General features: G+C 36.6%; 1 protein-coding gene across 2 annotated transcripts in view; it reads left to right on the top strand.

Moving 5' to 3' along the window:
- SLC16A7 (solute carrier family 16 member 7) overlaps window positions 1-22,283 on the top strand; it is a 127,637-nt gene that overhangs the window by 102,845 nt on the left and 2,509 nt on the right. For both annotated transcript variants that reach the window (XM_084877793.1, XM_084877794.1), the window contains 2 exons: window positions 17,839-17,982; window positions 20,350-21,165. In XM_084877793.1, coding sequence (XP_084733919.1) covers window positions 17,839-17,982; window positions 20,350-21,165 — 960 coding nt within the window. The remainder of the gene's footprint in view (window positions 1-17,838; window positions 17,983-20,349; window positions 21,166-22,283) is intronic.

The raw sequence follows: 22,283 nt of genomic DNA, 5'->3' as shown, positions 1-22,283 counted from the left end.
ACACTGACACCCTTCCCATGGAGCACCTGCAAATGCTTTGATTTTGGCTATCTCATCCTCTGGTCTCTACAATCTCAGCCTCTTTCAATGAACAAGCACTATGGCTCCTTTTCCCAAGCTAATCCTGGCTTCTTTTCTTTTCCGGAGGAGATTGAGTGTTGTCTCCCAGTATTTTAAACAGCGGGTTACCAACATCCTCCCCACCCACCCGGAGACTGGGTGTACATTGCAAAATGCATTGCAAGTCAGCACCAAATGGGATGCACAATTCAGCTGAACTCATCTGCCTAATTCTATCCACTAGGCTATCCTTGAAAAAGTTTTGGTCCATACCTAAAAGTTTGAAGAATAGCAATGATGTTGCTTGTTACTCTGTGAAATCATTGACACGTTTAAATAGAAGTGTTATCATAAATTAAAATGCTAATGTGTTAGCTGATTGCATTATGGAGAAAGAGGAACTTCACACCAGGTTATTGGCATTCTTAGTTGTGATTATTGCTTAGTAATGGACCTTTAAAAATAGTCAATGCAATCTCTAAAATCCTTTTCCTCTTGTAATATCATTTAAATAATTTTATTATTAATAAAGGTTGATGTTTCGCAATTGCTCTGGCTGGGATGAAAGTGAGCTGACTTTTTGAGGAACTGGGAAAATTAAATGGGACTTTTCCTTTTTTCTATTTTTCTAATGTCATTGCTGTGGTACGAAGACACTAGACTCTTATTTGTTAAAATATATTTTTATTTATTTTACGGAGAGGAAGGGAGAAGGACAGAGAGCTAGAAACATCAATGAGAGAGAATCAGCTGCCTCCCACATGCCCCCTACTGGGGATTGAGCCTCAAACCCAGGCATGAGCCCTGACTGTGACCTCATGGGCTGACACTCAGCCACTAAGCAACACTGGCCAGGAAACACAGGCATTTTTTTAAAATTTTTTTTTTGGTGACTTAGCCTCTTTACCTCAAACAAGTTTTCTCATCTCTGAATTAGTGTTCCTGTTCCTGGTAGGAAAGGATAATTGACTTTGGCTCTGATTCTCTTTCTATCTTGCCAACTCATGTACCAGCAGAACTCCTGGAACAGTTTGCTGCTTCTTTAATGTTTTAATAGCTTAGCTTGTGTCCTATAAGTCATTGCTCTCAACTAGGATACACACACATAGCTAAGGGATTGTAAACACTAGTAATGCTTTGCCTCTACACTACGAGCTAATCATTTTTATATTTTATTTCATTATTTTTATAAGATTTATATAAAATTAAACCTACAAAGAGCTATATGATTTGCATTCTCCTGGTGCTTTATAAGATACTAGAGGCCTGGTGCACAAAATCGGGCACAATTGAGGGTGTGGGGCAGGGGGGAATGATCAGGACCAGGCTGACCAGGGGGAAGGACTGAGGATGGTTGGCTGACCAGCTCTGCCCCTGATCTGGGGGTGAGGGGGTGCTGATTTCGGAGGGCCAAGCCGGGGTCAGTTATTAGTGTCAAAGATCTTTGCAGGGTGTATACATGTTTGCTATTGGCTTTTGGATGAGTTGAAGCTTCAAAGGTGTCTTAGTGTCAGGGACACTTACAGCTTCTGTTTCTAAGCCTCTCCCTAGAAAGGTAATGCGGTTTGGTTCCCTGCTGACAAACACTCTAAAGAGAGGCTGTGGTGTGATGTGGCTGCCCTCTTTGGTAGTAAGCAGTGAAGAGAAAACACAGGTAGATTGTAGTTGTGCTGGGCACATTTCCTGGACACTTGACTGATGGTCCAGGCTGTGAGCAGTTTTCCTCCCTCCTGATCACTCATCTATCAAGTTCCTGGTCTATGAATGCTGGAGAGCATTTACTTACTTAGAGTCACTGACGGTCACACTTCAGTGATTGGGGGGTGAGAGGGGGTGTTGATCATGAGTGGGGCTGGCAGCAGGGAGGGGCTGCGGTGGTTTGCTGGCTGGAATCGTCCTGATTGGGCCTGTTGGCCACCACAGTGCATGTCACAGCCACCAGTTGTTCTGCTCATTCTGCCATTCGGTTGCTTGGCTTCTATATATATAGGTTATGCTTGGGGAAAAATGTGTTTACAATAATCCCAGGCCAGATATCTGGTGTAAGCTATTCAGCTCAACACACCTACCATAGTTGATTTCTAAAGTTTTTATTTGAAGAATCACTTCAGTAGTCTAGGAAGGTCACACTGTTACAGGAATGAAATTCTGCCTAGGAATACATTTTAAAGTTATCTATCAAGGATAGAACTATGAAATTTTCAAAGATAACTCACCTTTTATTAATAAACTAGAGCACATGTGTCAAACACAAGGCCCGCGGGCCAAATCCAGCCCGCCAGGCCTTGCAATGTGGCCCGCACCTCGCTGTCATCACTGCACTCCGCTGTCAGTTTATGACATTGTCAGTTTATGACTGTTCAGTAAACCATTCGGCCCGCGATTTAGGCTGGATTTTAGATTTTGGCCCCTTCTCTGATTGAGTTCGACACCCCTAAACTAGAGGCTCAATGCACGAAATTTGTGCAAGAGGAGGCCTTCTTTCCCCCAGCTGCTGGCATCAGCTTTCTTCTGGCGCCCGGGACCCAGGCTTCCCTCCGGCCACTGGTAGGGACCCAGGACCTCAGCTTTGTCCAGAAGGTTGTCCAGTCTAATTAGCATATTATGTTTTTATTATTATATAAATGAAATTGTTAAAAGCATATGTGTGAATAGTTATGAAATACAACTATCAATTGAAACTGAGAAAGATTAGGTAAACTGAAAAATAAAACTAGGATGTTAAATGGGAACATTTTATTTTATTTTTTTAAATATATTTTATTGATTTCTTACAGAGAGGAAGGGAGAGAGATAGAGAGCCAGAAATGTCAATGAGAGAGAAACATCGACCAGCTGCCTCTTGCACACCCCCTATTGGGGATGTGCCCACAACCAAGGTACATGCCCTTGACCGGAATCGAACCTGGGACCTTTCAGTCCGCAGACCAACGCTCTACCACTGAGCCAAACCAGCTTCAGCAGAATGGGAACATATTAAATGGATTTTAAATTTTAAGAGACATGGAAAAAAATTAAGATAGCCATTTCATGTAATTTGAGTGGAAAAGGATGGCTAAGTCACTTGGAGATAGATACCCCAAAACAAGATAGGTAATCATGACTTTATATCAACAATTTCTTATATAACTTTAAGGAAGTAAATATCAGCTAACATGAGATGACTACAGCAGTTCTAATGAATAACCGGTGAGTGACACTGTCAGAAATTTGAGTATGGCAGCTTACTATTGGCAATAGGACAAAGAATGCATTCAAGCTGCATTTGCAAATTGAGGTCAACAATAGGAAGACATTTATTTTGCTTTAAAAACTTCCTCCAAGTTCCTCAAATTGAGGGCTTAAATTATCCCCAACAAAAGCATTCCTGAGGCTATTGTAAGACATAATGTTGGATACCTGACCTGTTAGGCACACTTTGCAAAGATGGTGCCAGTCAAGATGGGTATCTTACCCTTTAAAAAAAAAAAAAAAAAAAAAAAAAAAAAAAAAAGGCCGAAAAAATCTCTGGGAGGATTACTCTGCGTCTGTCCTCATTCAGATTTTTTTCTCTGATCTTCTTATTTTTCACTGCAGGTTTAATTATTTTACTTAAATTATTTTATTTTATTTTATTGTGGTATGAATACAACATGATAGTTACCCTCTTAACTTTTTAACTCTTACAATTCAGTGTTGTCAGCTACAGGTACAATGTTGGACAGCAGATCTCTAAAACTTAGTCATGTTGCTTAACTGAAACTTTATGCCTGTTGGTTAGTAACTCATTTTTTTTCCCCTTTTTGCAAGCCCTGCCAATCATCATTCCAATCTTCTATTAGTTGGGCTATTTTAGATATCTCCTTATAAGTGAAATTCAAGTAGTGTTTTTCCTTCTGTAACTGGTTTACTTCACTTGGCATTATAGCATCAAGGTTTATCTGTTATCGCTTTTTGTAAAATTTCCTTCTTTTTGAAGTCTGAATGACATCCCATTGTGTGTATGTGGCACATTTGCTTTTAGCCATTCATCCTTCACTGGACACTGACCTACATCTTTGCTATTTTGAGTAGTACTTAAATGCACATGCAAATACTAATATCTCTTTGGGATTCTGATTTTAATTAAAAAAAAAAAATACTCAGAAATGGGATTGCTGGATCATGTGGTAGTAGTTTTATTTTAACATTTTAAGGAACCTTGAAACTCTTCTCCATTCTGGCTACACCATTTTACAATGCCACTAACTATGTGTGGGATTTTCATTTTTTCACATCCTGGCCAACATTTTAGTGGCCTTTTGCTTCTTTGATAATTTGCTATCCGACAGGTGTGAGGTGACACTTTATTGTGGTTTGGATTTGCATTTCCCTGATGATTAGTGACAGTGAACACTGCAAGAACCTTCTCAGAACACTTCTTCAGAATCATAAAACTAAGCAAACATTCTATCATAGTTCTTATGTAAAGAAGGACCTGGTAGAGTGCCTAGATTAAAATCTATCTTAGATCTAGCCATCCACCTACTTACCTACTTACCAGTACATCTCTAAAGGTCCATTTTTCACGAGAGATTATGTTCTTAGAAAGATTTAACAGCCATTAAAATACATTATACTTCATGTTTACCAGCATCTTTCTTAATACTTCTGGACCATAATTAGGGAATAATGAAATTATAAATTCTACTTATGTTTCTTTGTTTCTTTCCAAATCATTAAACAAACAAACAAACAAACAAAAAAATTATTTAGCCCGGCTGGTGTGGTTCAGTGTTTGAGCATCTACCAATGAACCTGGAGATCATGGTTTGACTTGATCCAGTCAAGGCACATGCCTGGGTTTGAGGCTTGATCCCCCGTGGTGGGCTTTCAGGAGGCAGATGATCAATGACTCTCTCATCATCGATGTTTCTATCTTTCTATCCTTCTCCCTTCCTTTCTGAAATCAGTAAAAACAAAGTAACAATAAAAAAGTAAAAGACTTGATAATCAAAATAAAACATTTTTTAGATAAGTTTGGGATAAAAATGAGGGAAACATTTTTATTCAGAATGCTTCGTTCTGCTTCTGAGTGATAGAACAATGCAGTGGCACATTGAAGGGTGAATGATACAAATATTGAAAACTGTCTTGTCAGCAGAATTATTTTAAGTCAGTTTTTATAAACTCTTTGTTTCTTCAATTGTGCATTTCTAATATTTGCGAGACATTAAACCTAGCCATTATGTTTCTCTCATGAAAGTTATTTGTTGATCAGAAATAGATGGCTTGAGTTCTCAGTGGTCATTGAAAAACCAAAATTATGTTTTGTTAGCTCTAGTAATATTTTCAACTCTGTGGATCACATTAGTTTAAAAATTGAAGGTTGTAGACACTAAGAAGTACACAAACAAAATAACTCGGCTATTCCAGGAACAAAGCAGTTTAGAGTTAGGGTTTGTGAAAAACTAAGTCTAAAATGAGACTTTTATTTGTGTTGCAGCAAAAAATACTGGCATTTCTAGGAGCAGTTATAGATTTTATAGTCCCTGAATATTGAAACATTTGGAGGAAACTTTAAAAAATATATAAAAGCATCTTTTCATATATTTTACTAAAAATATAGCTTTTGAGGGAGCCACGTAGATGCAGGTCTCCTGCGCCAAAGCTGCTCGTGTTTCTCAGGACACCTACCTACACCAGGATACAGCGAAAAGGCTTGAAGCAAGAGGCAGGTTGGTCAATGGCTTGTTATCATTAGTTAAATATTTGGTAACACGGTCCACATGTTTTCCTTTTAAATATTAAACCAAATGTCTTTTTAACCAGCTAGTGTCACTGCTTCCAATATTTAATTCCATTTTTAAAAAAGTCACATGTAGCTTGACAACATGATTTTTAATTGCAGAGATTACTGCAAAATGTACTTGTGTTTGGAGGTAGAATATTGGAAACTTTTCTTGATTCCCTGCAGCCTTCATTCAGTGCGGTTTGCAGCCATTCCCAGAGACACAGAACAATTCACCATTAAATAATTAGTAGATAGGGTTTAGTTTTTTCTCAATATCTCATAACAGGTTCCTAAGTCTTTGAATATTTGGGGAATACATTTATTACTTTAACTCAACTTGATTGATATACAAATGCTCTCTTTATTATTTGGAATGAAACATAAAACTCGCAATGCATTTGTGATTCTTCACTAGCAATTGATGTTATAAAGATGTAGAGAATATTGATTTACCTTAAAACCTTTGTGTCTGAGTTTATTTATCATATTCAATCCTTTTACTTCCTTTAAATTTGTTTGGCTAACAAATTATTTTATGTTTATGTTTCTTTTTAACTAATCATAATGATAGCTAATCTTAAATTATCCCTAGTAAACATTTCAGTTAGAATTAAGAGAATAAAAGTCAATGATCTGAACTGCTCTAGCTGTTCAATGGTGTTTTTCTTTCCAACTAACGTCTTGTCCTAAGTGTGAGTAAAGAGTAGCTGAAAATAATCAATTTAAATTTTGAAAACAATCTTTAACGAACATTAATTTTTATCAGTGCTCTTGTTTTTGTTCTCATCAGATTCTACCTCAGAGCAATGTGTTCTTTGACTGTAGTTCAAAGAACTGAAGTCATTGAACAAAAATTGCCATCACTTCTGCTACTCACGCTACAAAGTGTATGGCTTCTGAACACTTAAAAATAGGACCCCCCAAACCTCCATGTATTATACAGCCTGCCTACCTTCCACAGCAATATGCATAAGACAGGCAGGAGGCTTCATGGAGAATTTTGGGAGGCTTTATTAATCATTAAAAAGTATCTAGGAAAATTCTCTATACATTTATTGTATCCCTTAAAATACCAACAGCCCTACACCCTTTGGAAAGTTTCCATTACCTCCATCCAAGAACTATTACAGCTCAATCTGAAAACCACTGATCTAGAGAAGTTTCAATTGATGGAGTCACAACACTCTTTCCTCTGTCTGCATTGCCTTCCCTCTTACCCACTGTTAAGTTCCCTGACTCCAGGAGGGGAACTTAGTGCTCCTTTCCTGTACCTGTCTTGAGATCTGCATATAACAGTATCAGATTACAGTTTCCTTATATGTCTGAACCACTCACATTTACTAAATTCTGAGTTTCTTTAATGTAATCCCCTCACCTCTTTGTGGAGTTTTTTTTTTTTTTTTTTAAATCCCCAGCAACCAAGGAAGCATTTAAAATGTGTGCATGCCCTAGCTGGTTCATGAGTATTCTCTCTCTCTCTCTCTCTCTCTCTCTCTCTCTCTCTCTCTCTCTCTCTCTCTCTCTTCTCTCCCTCTACCCCTTCCCTACCACCAGCACCAGATCTGTCTGCCTGCTCTTTATTAGAGCCGGTTTCTATTTTGCTTGGTAGTTCAGTTTGTTCATTACATTCCACATGTGAGTGAAATCATATGATACTTGTCTTTCTCTGACTGGTTCATTTCACTTAGCATAATACTCTCCAGGTCCATCAATGATGCTGTAAAGGCTAAAAGTTTCTTCTTCTTCTTCTTCTTTTTTTTTTTTTTTACAGCACAGTAGTATTCCATTGTGTAAATGTACCACAGATTTTTGAACCATTCACCTGATGGACACTTGTGCTGCTTCTATATCTGGGCTATTGTAAATGCTGCTGCAGTGAACATAGGGGTACATATAGTCTTTCAAATTAGTGTTTTGGGTTTCTTCAGATAAATTCTCAGAAGTGGAATCACTGTGTCATAGACAGTTCCACTTTTTTAATTTTTTGAGGTAACTCCATACCGCTTTCCACAGTGGCTGCACCAATCTGCATTCCTATCAACAGTGCATGAAGGTTTCCTTTTCTCCACATCCTCACCAACACTTGTTTGTTGATTTATTGATGATAGCCATTCTGAAAGGTGTGAGGTGATATTTCATTGTAGTATTAATTTGTATTTCTCTGATTATTGATGTTGAGCATGTTTTCATATGTCTATTGGCCATTTGTATGTCCTCTTTAGAGAAGTGTCTATTCAGGTCTTTTGCCCATTTTTTATTTGAATTGGTTTTGGGAGTGTGTGTTGAGTTTTATAAGTTCTTTTTAAATTTTAGGTATTAACCCCTTATCAAATATATCATTGCGAAATATGTTCTCCCATTCAGTGGGTTGTCTTTTCATTTTGTTGATGTAAATCAAAGTACTTTTAAAGAGAAGAGTTAAGCCGGCACCGGTTTGGCTCAGTGGATAGAGCGTTGGCCTGCAGACTGAAAGGTCCCGGGTGCGATTCCGGTCAAGGGCATGTACCTTGGTTGTGGGCACATCCCCAGTAGGGGGTGTGCAAGAGGCAGCTGGTCGATGATTCTCTCTCATCAATGTTTCTAACTCTCTACCCCTCTCTCTTCCTCTCTGTGAAAAATCAATAAAATATATTTTAAAAAAATAAAATAAAAAATAAAGAGAAGAGTTAAGATGAATGGTGATCATATACCATCTCTAAAATGATTCTTTATCGTCACATATGTGTTGACTATTTTTTTTAAATCGTATTTTAGATAAGAGAAAGGAATGTAGTGTAAGCATCTCTTAAACTTTTTCTATGATAAATAATAATATCATATTAATTGACTGTAACATCATATGACAATTCTAAATCAGCTTCTAAAACAATTTAACTTAATTAAATGTAAGATAATCACTATCTACTATATGAAATAAATTAACTCTCCTATGCCTAAGTAGATTATAAATATAAATAAAATTGTACCTCTGCCCTCTAACAATTTAAACTCTAGTGAATAATATAAATAAGTGTACCACAAGGTAGAATAATATTACTATCTTAAAAGAGATAGGAACAAAGTAGTGTAGCAGTTAAAATCTTAGAGAATTACATCAGATAGATGAGTTTATGGAGTGCATTATGGCAGTGTTATTTAAAACTAATTTTGAAAAGTAGATGGAGGGAAAGAATATAAAATTTTATAGGACTTCATAAATCAAAGTACTCTATGTACAGTAAGAGCTATGAGGGGGAAATATTCATGATCAGAAATGTATGTTAGCATTTTTTGGAAATGGTCATATTGTTTATCTGTTGCCTAAGACAGATAGGAATCTTCAATTTACATCTTGGTTATGGGTTAATGGAAATATATATATATTTTTAAGATAAATTTTGAACTACATATCCCCATTTCAAAAAACCTATTGAGGTTAAACTATTTCAACCTTTAATTGAGAATAACAAATTGGAAAAGTCTAAATCACTTTAAATGTTCCAAAGTTAGATCATACTGAGATAATTATTTGAAACTAAGTAACCTTTCAAGCTTTGGAGGAAAAAAGGTATTTTGTAGATTTTAACTGCTACTTAGTGTGAAATAGTCTTAATAGATTTTTATGGATTTGTAACAGAAATTGAATTTTTATCTATTATTATTTTAGTTGGGAAATTTTAGACTATAAGTAAGGAAAAATCAGTGTCCATTGGTAAGCAAATAAGGAAATTTTATGATGTCCTATCACAAAGAAGTCTAAGTAAAGCAACTCCTGGCTTGGTTCATTTCATTGGCTCTTGGATATAATCAAGGGCAAATCCACCTAATCTCCAAGCACCTTTCATTGCCCATCGATGACTATGGCACCCTCCATTGTCAAGAGAAAATATGGAGGCATTTCATTGCTTTGTAAGACTGGGGAGATGCTTTCTTAGATGTCCCCAGAAAACTCTTCCTATATGCATTGTTACAAAATGCGTGTGTTCAAACCAGGATCTGGTAACGGAAACAGTCCCATCATCATTCACTTATGATTCACTCCCAAGTAGTAGGTTGGAGATCTCACAGAAAAGGTTAGGTATAAATTAAATTCGGGATTCTGTTAAGAAGGAAGATGGTGTGGCTCTTGGGCTCTTGGGTAGGTAACCACAGTTCTGCAATGACAGCCTTATTTTGTTATCTTTGTAAAATTTATTGCAAATTCTGTGTAATGTAGTATTAAATGTAGATTTTTATTTTAAAGAATGAGCATTATGTATGTAAGCAATATTTAATCATTCCTCCCAGAAAAAAAAAAAAATAACTCTTCACATAGGCAGCTATAGCAAAGTGCTTGAGCAATCCTTAAAAGTCATTCCTTTGTACCTCAGTCTCCTTATTTATAAAATGGGAATGAAAATAAAATGGAGCCGAAACCAGTTTGGCTCAGTGGATAGAGCGGCCTGCGGACTGAAAGGTCCCGGGTTCGATTTCGGTCAAGGACATGTACCTTGGTTGAGGGCACACCCCCAGTAGGGGGTGTGCAGGAGACAGCTGATTGATGTTTCTCATCGATGTTTCTAACTCTCTATCCCTCTCTCTTCCTCTCTGTCAAAAAATCAATAAAATATATTATTAAAAAAAAGAAAAGAAAATGGAAATGAAGAAATATTACCAACTTTTGGAGAGGTAGTAGGATTAAATGTGATTTTATAATGTGAAGAGCTTAGAAGTGTCAAGTCCTCAAGAAATGTTATTTTTATTATTATGTAGCCATTTTAAAGCCTTACACAGGTGAGAATATTTTTCCTGGTTGAGAATAATGTAACCTATAAACACCAAGGAAGTGCTTGGCATTTCTGTTTTTGGGCATAGAGAATGATCACTTTCAAACCCTTTGATTTCTATTAAAAGATTTTTATGCCAATTTGCCTGTCTCCCTTCCCCATCAATACAAATAGCATGATTATCCTTTTTAAACAGTTGTGATGATGCCTACTTGGGAAGAAAAAAAAAAAAAAAAAAAAAAAAAGACAAAACTGTGGTTGAGTGAATATAGAAATGGAAAAGAGTTCATACACAGAGAGAAAAAGAAAAAACCACACACATAAAAATAACTATCTTCTTATTAAAATTCAAGAACTTGTCTTGCAACTAGGCCAATGGCAGACAGGCATTGAAATGTGGGGAGGGAGGGAGGGAGGGAGGGAGGGAGGGAAGGAAGGAGGGGGGGAGGGAAGGAAGGAAGGAAGGAAGGAAGGAAGGAAGGAAGGAAGGAAGGAAGGAAGGAAGGAAGGAAGAAAGGAAGGAAGGAAGGAAGGATGGATGGAAGGAAGGAAGGAAGGAAGGAAAGAAGGAGAAAAGAAAGAAAAGGAAGGAAGGAAGAAAGGAAGGAAGAAAGGAAGAAAGAAAGGAAGAAAGAAAGAAGAAGGAAAGAAGAAGGAAAGGAAGAAAAGAAAAGAAAAATTATGGAAAGTATGGAAAATGAGCTATAGATTTATAGGTGGATTTATAATAGCATTTAGTACCTCACTAAAGTTTGATAGCTTCATCTGTTGGAACAGTGAGCAGTCTCTCTGAGTAGTCGATATATTTGCGAAGACCTGAGTATTAGAAAAAACAAAACAAAACTCGTCTATATAATCACAGCTCAAGCTACCGTTAAGGTGGACCGACCAAAATGACTGGTCGCTATGATGCGCACTGACCAGCAGGGTGCAGACACTCACTGCAGGAGCTGCCCCCTGGTGGTCAGTGTGCTTGCAGAAGGGGAGCACTGCTAAGGCAGAAGCTATGCTCATAGTTGGCAAGCACAGCAATGATGGCAGGATCCTCTCCCGCCTCCACAGCAGCACTAAGGAGTAGCGAGCCAAACGGTAAGGAGCCTGCTGCTAAGGAGCAGTGAACTGAGCAGTAAGGAGTGAACAGGCGGGTGGTAAGGAGTGAGGGACCTCAGATTGTGAGAGGGATGTCCCAGACTGTGAAAGGGAGCAGTTGAGGTTGAGGGGATGACCCTTGCCCTCTCCCCCCCACCCCCAAACCCCCTAGTGCACCAATTTTGTGCACCTGGCCTCTAGTTTACATATAAAGTGGAGGACATTCCCCTCAGAGGAAACTGCAAATGCAAAGCTGAGTTTGTGGACCATGTCACCCTCTGTCTCTGTTATACAGCGAGTACATCTATCATGTTAATCAGTCCCTTTCTTGACTTCTACAGCTACTCAAAGCACTCACTCAAAACATTTATATGCTTAAAATGCTGGTTAATTGCTGAGTGAATACGCAATGCCTGTCTTCAGCCGACATTAAGATTCATCTTTTGTGGAGCTGGATGAGCTCCAGTAAGTTAGCCTGGGCGCTTATCATTGAGCAATGTGCTGATGACTCACCTGGTTAACAGTGATGTCTTCAACCATTCCAAAAGCAAATGCAATGGCTGCTTCTAATTATCAGGGACACTCCCTTCATGTTTTTCACTGAATTGAAATGAAGGAAAATCACCTGGAGAGAGAAACCACGTGGATTTTCAATCCCAACTTCAATGCAGTCAAACAAGTAGTATATATTGCAAACTTTCTCCCAGTCTTGAACTACTGCTTTCTATCATTTGACTTGACAGGATACTACATATACAAATTGGAAATAAAGCTAATGAAAAATAAATTATAGCAGTTTATCATTTCTTCTGTTAGTGTTTATACTGTGCATACAAATTTTATATAGCTCAAATTGCTAGTCAGTTTCAATTCATGGTTTTAGATTGATCAAATATATTTTATGAAATGTTCATTACATAACATACTTTCCAAATTTTCTCACCGCATTTATTATGTACACATGTAGCATACAGAAGAAATAAAAACTAGTGCTGTTAATTTACATCTACAGAACAGAATAACAATATACAAAGCAATAGACTAGTATACATACATGCATATATATGTTATACCTTTTAAAATATTAACAAAACCCACCTGTTTATAAGTTCTATACCAAAATTCAAAATTATCAGTAAGAGAGATCACACCCAGGTGTAGTTATTTGTTTCTAGATTTACAAAAGTCAAAAATGTCTTCCATGGCCATGATTCATTACAATGAAATGGTGCAAAACAAAATCAGGAAGAAACAAACACATCAGACAAAGTGCAGAGGAAACTAGTTGCAGACTTCCAAGAGTCTTCTCCCAACAGAATCACAAAAGATGGGTTTAATTTCTTCAGGAATTGGTTTTGACGTGTGGGAAGTGTTGCCTAACAAGCAAACTCAATTGAGCCTGAGCGCTGAAGGTTTCGGTTGGGTTACTGCTTACACAGGTATTCCTGTCTGGCATATACCAAAACTCCAGACTCCCACAAGGAAAGCATATATTAAATATAAACTACATTGCCTATTTATTTATTTTTTAAAATTACATAGTGCATTGTTTGTGAAATAGTTTAGGCACAGTGAGCCACTCTTATCAGCTAGGGAATGATGGGAATACTTCTGAAATCCAAGTTTGCAGAAGCCAATCAAAGCCTTATTTGTTTGTTTATTTTTAATGATTTCAGAGCAGAAGGGGGAGAGAGAGAGAGAGAGAGAGAGAGAGAGAGAGAGAGAGAGAGAGAGAGAGAGAGATTCAATGATGAGAGAGAATCATTAATCAGTTGCCTCCTGCATGCCCTCCACTGGGGATCGAGCCCGTAAACCAGACATGTGCCCTGAGCAGGAATTGATTTGTTATCCCTTGGTTCATAGGTCAACGCACATCCATCGAGCCACACCAGCCAGCCACAAGTCAGGCCTTTTGAAGGATAGTATCTTATCCTTGCTGTTGTTGACACTTTTCTGACAGTAGTTAATAACACAGTTTTATATTCAAGCGCCTTTGGGCTTATATCCAAATTCTGCCACTGATTCTGATGCAATCTTGAACAAGTTATCTAAGCATTTTGCACACCTTAGTTTTATCGACTGTTATGTAACTTTAATTAGGCAATTATATCATTAAATTGCCACAAAAATCATGTAATAATTCACAATTATTAGCACACTAACTGCAAAAACGTAGTAACTCAATAAATATTGATGAATATTTGGTATGATGAATAATAGTATATATGGCAGCTACTTCCACAAAGCTTAGAATAGAGTGTCTGAACAAGATTCAAACAAATTAAATGCAGAATAAATGTGTGTGTGTGTGTGTGTGTGTGTGTGTGTGTTACCAACTCTAAGTGCAACAGGAGTTCTAAGAGTGTGCAAACTCTAATTTATAAGAAGCTTCATAGTTAACATGCATGTGGCCATTAACTTGACACTAAAAAAATCCTTTGATTGGAAAACAGGATCAGAAGAAATTAGTGGGTACATAGTTTGATTTGGTTACAGTCTGATACTTTTGTAAATTTTTTTTGGAAATGAAATATTATTATTCTTGCATGCCATTTTTTATAACTGTTTGATGAGCAAATAGAACAAAAAAAATTTGATGAACAATAACTGCTGTTCTTAGATACGGACTCAGATATTATCTAACTACCGTGTTTTCCCGAAAATAAGACATCCTCCGAAAATAAGACATCCTCCGAAAATAAGACCTAGCGCATGGAAAGATAAGACATCCCCTGAAAATAAGACCTAGCGCATGGAAAGATAAGACATCCCCTAAAAATAAGACCTAGCGCAACCTTGTGAGAAAAAATTAATATAAGACACTGTCTTATTTTTGGGGAAACGGTATCAGTAGGTACAGAGTTTTGTTTTTTGACATAACTAATAATTAAACATCATGATTACTTGAAAACACATGCTGAGTACAAACTTCCAGTATGATTGAATTAATAGATAAATGAATGAATTCGCTCAGAATATAATTAGGCCTTTGATTTATCAAAAGGGGACACCTGGGAAGCTATCTCATGCTTAATAAAAATCACATGTGATGAGAATCCGTTTTTGTTTTTAATTTTATATTTCTTGTTAGTAACAACAAACCAAGCCGCTTGTAGGATAGAGAGAGATAATGGATGGTGTCATTTTACATCTAATGTTAAGATGCCTCCTCAAGCTAATATTAAGCATTAAAAATTCTTTACAGTCCTAATCGGTTTGGTTCAGTGAATAGAGCATCGGCCTGTGAAGTGAAGGTTCCCAGGTTCGATTCCGCTCAAGGGCATGTATCTTGGTTGCAGGCACATCCCCAGTAGGGGGTGTGCTGGAGGTAGATGATCAATGTTTTGATATTTCTCTCTTATCGGTGTTTCTAACTCTCTTTCCCTCTCCCTTCCTCTCTGTAAAAAATCAATAGAGTATATTTTTTTAAAAAATTGTTTACAAAATGAGTGAATTTTACTTTATATCATAATTTAAATTTTAACCGACAAAAGTAGACACGTGTTATGAGATTTTATACAATTGAACAAGATTCAGATAAATGAAATGGAGACTAAATAATTGTGTATGTGTATAATTATTTGTGTGTGTTTTTTTTATTACCAACTCTAAGTGTAAAGAATTCTAAGAGTGGGAAAACTGTAATTTATAAGAACCCACAAAGCTTCCTTGCCAGAATAAGTATCCTTTTCATAAGTATTATGGAGCCACACCAGGAGAAACAGAAGTAGCTGACAGAAATAGCTTTCAGAGGACAAGGAAATAAAGGAGTATGGAGCTTTGATTATTTATATTGTTAAATTGCATTTTATTTTTAATATTTATAAATAATCACTTATGAAGTATTTTTTGGTCAGGAAAAAGATCATAGATGACTTATGTAAATATCCCATATAGACTATCATTTAACTAAAGTATATAACTTAAAATTATTTTTTAAGATTATAACTCTTACTGCATCTTGACTAATCTCAATGTAGAAACTAAGCCACATCAAAAAAAAAAAAAAAAAAAAAAAAAAAAAATGCCAGCACCTCTAAATGTTTTCTTTAGTGACTTCCTTTACTTAATCACAGTGATGGGAAAAACTCTGATGTAGTTATCCCAATATTTAAATATAATTATTTCACATACATTGCAGTTTACACATTTTGGGCAAACACAATTATAAAATGTAGTAAATCAGTTAACTCATTTTTTTTTTTTAATTATCTAGGCACCACATAGAAAATGGTATACTGAGATCATTGTTATTAATCCAAGTAATTGGTCAGTGCTTTTGAATTTATTCTAATTGTCTAATCAAACCATCCACCACAGTTCTTAAAACAACTTCTTCATTATTTCTTTCTCTGGACTGTAATGTATTGAGGATTAACTCATCCTTGGCATGTGAAAACTGGCTCAAGAAATACTGTATTAAACTAATTTGAATAAAGTTGAATCAAATTGAGTTAGTTAAAAATTATTTTAAGAAAAGTAGTGTCCCTAGTTTCAGATGAAATATAATTTTAAAATAAAAATGGAATGTCAAATTACTTACACATTGACAAGTTTTATAAACTAGTATGGATTTGCATTTACTCTAAGCCTCAATTATTAAGTTGCATTTTATTTTTAATATTTATTTATTGATTTTAGAGAGATTTGTTGTTCCACTAATTCATGCATTCATTGGTTGATACCCATATGTGCTCCACTAGAGATCAAACCCACAACCTCGGTATATCTGATGAGAGCAGTTGTAACACTGTTTTATAAAACACCATTAAAAAAAAATGATGTATACAAAAATAAGATGCAGCACTTTATTAATATTTATAGCTTTAATTTTATAATTACCAAAAGCGCTTTTAAAGACATACTTAAATTAATTTAATCATTTTAACCACTCCTGAATATTTTATGCATACACACACGAATAGGGCACATTTGCCAGAAAAGTGTACATTTAAAAAATTGAGCAAGGCATTTAAAACCTTCTTTCCAGGCAGTATTTGGGTCTTCTAAATTACTTTTTGAGTCCAATTCCTTGATGTTCATGTTTAACATAAGAGATTGTTCTCCTTGTCCATGTGGAAGCATATTTTCATGGAGAAAGCCACCATTTTTTTCTGGTAATTCCACCTGTACTACTGCATCCATTCTGCAAGTTTGGGCTGGTTCTTTCTTGGCCTTATCAGAATGTGTCAACCGAAATTTTTTTTAGAAAACAATGAAGATTTCATATTCCATTTTATCTTTTTCTTTCTTTTCTTTCTTTTTTTAAATATATTTTATTGATTTTGTACAGAGAAGAAGGGAGAGAGATAGAGAGTTAGAAACATCGATGAGAGAGAGTCATCGATCAGCTGCCTCTTGCACACCCCCTACTGGAGATATGCCCTCAACCAAGGTACATGCCCTTGACTGGAATCGAACCCAGGACCCTTCAGTCCCCAAGCTGACGCTCTATCCATTGAGCCAAACCAGTCTCGGCTCATATTCCATTTTAAACGGTCCTTAACTGGTTTGATTTGAACTATTAGTTAATGTGATTTACCAGTATTTCTATTGTCCAAACCAATCCACAGCAAAAACATACAGTTCAGGCATTTGTGGGCCATGATAGCTACATTATTCCTATGACTGCACCCTGATAAACAGGAATTGTTCAGAGATTACCAAGTCTAAAACATCCTTATTTCTAATACCGTAAGGTATGGAAACAATCGGTGTCTTAGAATCAAAGAAACACAATATTAAAGAAAAAGCATAATGGGTTCTAATTTAAAAATCAAACTCTAATTATGTGTGTGTGTGTGTGTGTGTGTGCACATGTACAGTATTCTATAAAACTAAATTCTAATACAAATCGTTTATATAATGGCTAGATTTTTGTTATATAAAATTTCCTGCATTTACTAAGATATTTAGACAATTTAGCTATATTTTGTCAAACTTTTTCTTCAAAAGTTGAATGATTGTGATCATAAACTATATATTAAGTCGTTTTAAAGTATTCCTTTATGTGCTTTTACTTGTATGATTAAAGATAATCAGTCAAACTTATCGGAAAGTATTGAAGTCTTCATTATATGCTCTGTGTATTTTTCTTTGATCCTTAAAATGTGCACCTCAGGTTTCAAAATTAGTAATGTTAAAAATAAATGACCCAGCAACTGAATATTTCTTAATCTCATCTTCACCCAGGTCCCATAAGCAGTATTTTGGTGAATAAATATGGTAGCCGGCCGGTGGTGATGGTCGGTGGTTTGCTGTGCTGTGTGGGCTTGGTGGCAGCCTCTTTCAGCACCAGCGTCATAGAGCTCTACCTCACTGTGGGCTTCATTGGAGGTAAGTTTTGTTTTCAGATTATTATCTTAACACCCATGCTGTTCAGGAGGCTCTCTAAAATAGGTGAACAATAGAATATTTTTATTGTTTTCTTTGAATTTCATTTTTATATCAGGTACAATCTTGAATTATTTACATCTAGTACATTGAAATATTAGCTATAAAATGTCCAATCAAATTTATTTTAAGTATTGGGGGAAAAAACAAGTTGTCAGATACATAATGCTCGATGATATAAATGTCAGCAACAAAAAAAAACCAGCATTGGCCGGTTTTTATCATTTTACCCTTCACTTTTCAGCCAGCTAAGATGGCAGACAGAAGAAGCTTTGTGGCATATAGCTTAATTTTTAAAAAAATGTATTTTTCATTGCTTATTAGTATTTACAATATCTGCTGTTTCACATAATAGGTTAAAGACAGTGGCGGAGAGTTATTTTCTGGATGCACTGACTTAGCTTGAACAATAGAATTGTTGTATTCTGTTTATGGTGGAGCTCTGTATTGATGCCTCTTTGTTCCCTTCCTAAAAAGATTCTGGGCTAAAGCTCTACAAGGCACATTGGGTACGAAACACAAATATTTTCAAACGACATCCTAGTGTTTGATTATAGTTGTTTCTCCTGCAAAATGTCTCTGGACTTAAACTGACCTGAATATGAACATTTGGAAAAGACAATGTTTATTAGCCTCAATAGTAAATTGAATCAAACAAATCTATACTCAGTTTTAAGAAAAATTAGACTTCAATATATAAAGAAATTGAATATTTTTTCTAATGTCCCGGGTTTGATTCCGGTCAAGGCCATGTACATTGGTTGTGGGCACATCCCCAGTAGGGGGTATGCAAGAGGCAGCTGGTCGATGTTTCTCTCTCATCGACATTTCTAGCTCTCTATCTCTCTTCCTCTCTGTAAAAAATCAATAATATATATATATATATATATATATATATATATGAAAAAAAATTGAAACATTAAAGCCTACAACGTAGTGATGTAAAATCATTCTCTTTAATGCCTATCAATACCCCTCTCTCTTTTTTCTTGATATAATAAAACATCTTTTGTGAATGAGAGAATCTTATTCTATCTAAAAATTGCCAGAATGGAGAGAGTGCCATTTCCTTTGTGCTGAGATACTGTGTGTTATGTTTGACTATGGAAGTAAGGCAAAGTCTACAAGCAGATGTATTAGGGAAAAGGTGATTTGGGTATTACCGCACCACAAGTAGCAACAGCATTATGCGGGTGGGACAAAAACAGTGTTAGAGTTGTGAGTGTGTGAAGCAATTTATTCTCGTACTATTACTTATTAATTACTAGAGGCCGGATGCACGAAAATTCATACAAGAGTAGGCCTCCCCCCCCCCCCCCCGGGTGCCGGCACCGGCTTCCATCTGGCCCAGGTTTCATCTGGAAGGATGTCCAGAATGACACCCAGAAGGACGTCTGGTCTAATTAGCACAATACCCTTTTATTATTATGGACTGGGGGACCAGTGCATGAAATTCGTGCACGGGGCCGGGGGGGCAGTTTGGGGGTGGGGGGGAAACCAGGCTTGCAGGGGAACGCAGTTAGGGACATATGGGCCAGTAGGGGAGGGCAGTTGGGGGAGATCAGGCCTGCAGGGGAGGGCAGTTAGGGGAAACTAGGCCTGTAGGGGTGGGCAGTTGGTGGCAATCGAGTTGTCAGGGGAGCAGTTAGAGGTCAACCAGGCTTGCAGGAGAATGGTTAGGGGGTGATCAGGCCGGCAGGCAGAAGTGGTTAGGGGCAGGCAGGCAGGCAGACAAGCGGTTGGGAGCCAGCAGTCCTGGATTATGAGAGGGATGTCCGACTGCCCATTTAGGCCCAATCCCAACAGAATCAGGCCTAAACAGACAGTTGAACATCAGTCACCCAGATTGGAGAAGATGCAGGCTGGGCTGAGGGAAACACCCCCCCCCCCCCCACACACACACACACACACACACACACCGTGCACAAATTTCATGCACTGGGCCTCTAGTGTAAATATAAAAGGAGATGAAAATCTGTGGAGCTAAGTGATTATAATTATAAGAATTAATAATTTTGTCTTAGTTTCTACCTATGCTCTGATTTTTGAAACATCAGTAAAAGCTTTTGGTTTTATTTTTGTGCTTTAAAATGAAAGGAATTCATTGAACCATCATACATAACATGTGTCCAGTTGTGAGAAACTTTTTATGTGCCATCTCTTGATATTGGTGATAAACAAAAAAATCAACACCTGCTATTGCCTTTTGAGTCCTGCCTTACCCAATCGAATGCATGTTTTGAAGAGTAATTTCTTTGTGAGTGGCCTAATGTGTTTGTGTTTTTCTTCCTTCTGTTTTGTTCTTTGCAGGTTTAGGTCTGGCCTTCAACCTCCAACCCGCCTTAACAATCATTGGCAAATACTTCTATAAGAAAAGACCCATTGCGAATGGGCTTGCCATGGCAGGAAGTCCTGTTTTCCTAAGTACATTGGCTCCTTTCAATCAGTTCCTTTTTAATACTTTCGGCTGGAAAGGAAGCTTCATGGTCTTGGGAGGCATATTGTTGAATGCCTGTGTGGCTGGGGCTCTCATGAGACCCGTTGAATCCAAACCAACTACGAAGGCTCAAAATAAGACTTGCGAAACAGAGCTCGAGTCGAGTGTGAAAAACAGCCACAAGAAGCAATCAGTCTGGAAAAAAATTAATAACTATTTAGATTTCTCCCTTTTCAAGCACAGAGGGTTTTTGATATACTTGTCTGGAAATGTCATTATGTTTCTCGGATTTTTCGCACCCGTTATATTCTTGGCCCCGTATGCCAAAGACAAGGGGATTGATGAGTACTCGGCAGCTTTCCTGCTGTCTGTGATGGCTTTTGTCGACATGTTTGCGAGGCCTGCAGTAGGATTTATTGCGAACACCAAACTTGTTCGACCTCGAATCCAGTATTTCTTCAGTTTTGCGATTATGTTCACGGGGGTGTGCCACCTCTTGTGCCCATTGGCGGAGGACTACATAAGCCTGGTGTTTTATGCTATATTTTTTGGCCTTGGATTTGGGAGTGTTAGCAGTATTCTCTTTGAAAGCCTCATGGACCTTGTTGGTGCTCAAAGATTTTCCAGTGCTGTGGGACTCGTCACAATTGTGGAGTGCTGTCCAGTTCTCCTTGGCCCTCCTCTTGCTGGTAAGATTTCTCATCAAGGAAAGCAAAAAGCATCACATCAATAGCTGTTGACTGAGATGTTCATTGTGATGCATCACATGCCTTGTAATTAACAAAATACTAATAGCCTGAAGGACTGAGCGTGGGTTAAGTTTAGGGTTTAGTATGTATTTTTGAACTTAATAATTAGTTGAATTTAGATCTAAATTTGTTTCAAACGCTGGGCCTATGAACTGAAAGAATTTAAGTTAGACTGGTAATTAGCATAATGTTTAGATATTTTACCCATATCAAGTTGTTTTTGTGTTTTTGAAAATGTTTAATGAAAAAGTCACTTTTTAAATTTTATCATTGGTGATAGATTTCTCTTCCATCTATATTAAAATTAGTCAAAAATTTAAAATAGCTCTCTCAAAAAGTCAGGATCTATTTTCTTATTGGTTATATTGGTTTCATTGTTATGAAACTTGTTACATACCTAAGGGAAGAATACTTTTATAATACCCACTGATAGAATATACTAATATATATCCATGAAAGTCATTTTTACCAGACACTTATAGTTCATATTTATAAATTATTAAGACTACCTTTTAATTTTAAGATCTAAAATTTTTAAAGATGCTTATATAAACATTTGTGTAAATAGCCCAGTAAAGATACTAAACTTCATTTTGAGGTTTAGACTTTGCTTAATATTTTTTTATAACATACTAAAGTTATAAATATTAAATGCTTTTTGTGGACCAGAATTTTTCAGTGACCATTATATATTATTTTTGTTAATACTAAACTTAGGTATTCACTGAGACTCCTCGCCTGCCCCCTGGTGGTCACAGTAAATGCCGGGCTAAATGTAAAAATTTCAATATATTTAAATCAGTTAATAAAAGGCTTCTTAAGGGATAGATAAATATATCTAATGTTTCCCTCTTTTTTGAGAAGATAGGAAGTATAGAAAGGACTGAAGCAATATCAATATGTGCTGTAAATAAAGAGATAGATAAATATATCTATTTCTGCATTCCTTGATACATGACATCAAGGAATCATTTCAAAAGTGGGAAAAATTTATCTTTAATTTGCTAACTTAAGGCACTTTGACATTTTACCTTTTGCTTTTTCTCTTGGTTAGGAAC

This window comes from Pipistrellus hanaki, assembly GCF_964339955.1.
Source record: "Pipistrellus hanaki genome assembly, chromosome: 3".
Lineage (NCBI taxonomy): Eukaryota > Metazoa > Chordata > Mammalia > Chiroptera > Vespertilionidae > Pipistrellus > Pipistrellus hanaki.
This window is presented reverse-complemented; position numbering and strand designations above follow the sequence as displayed.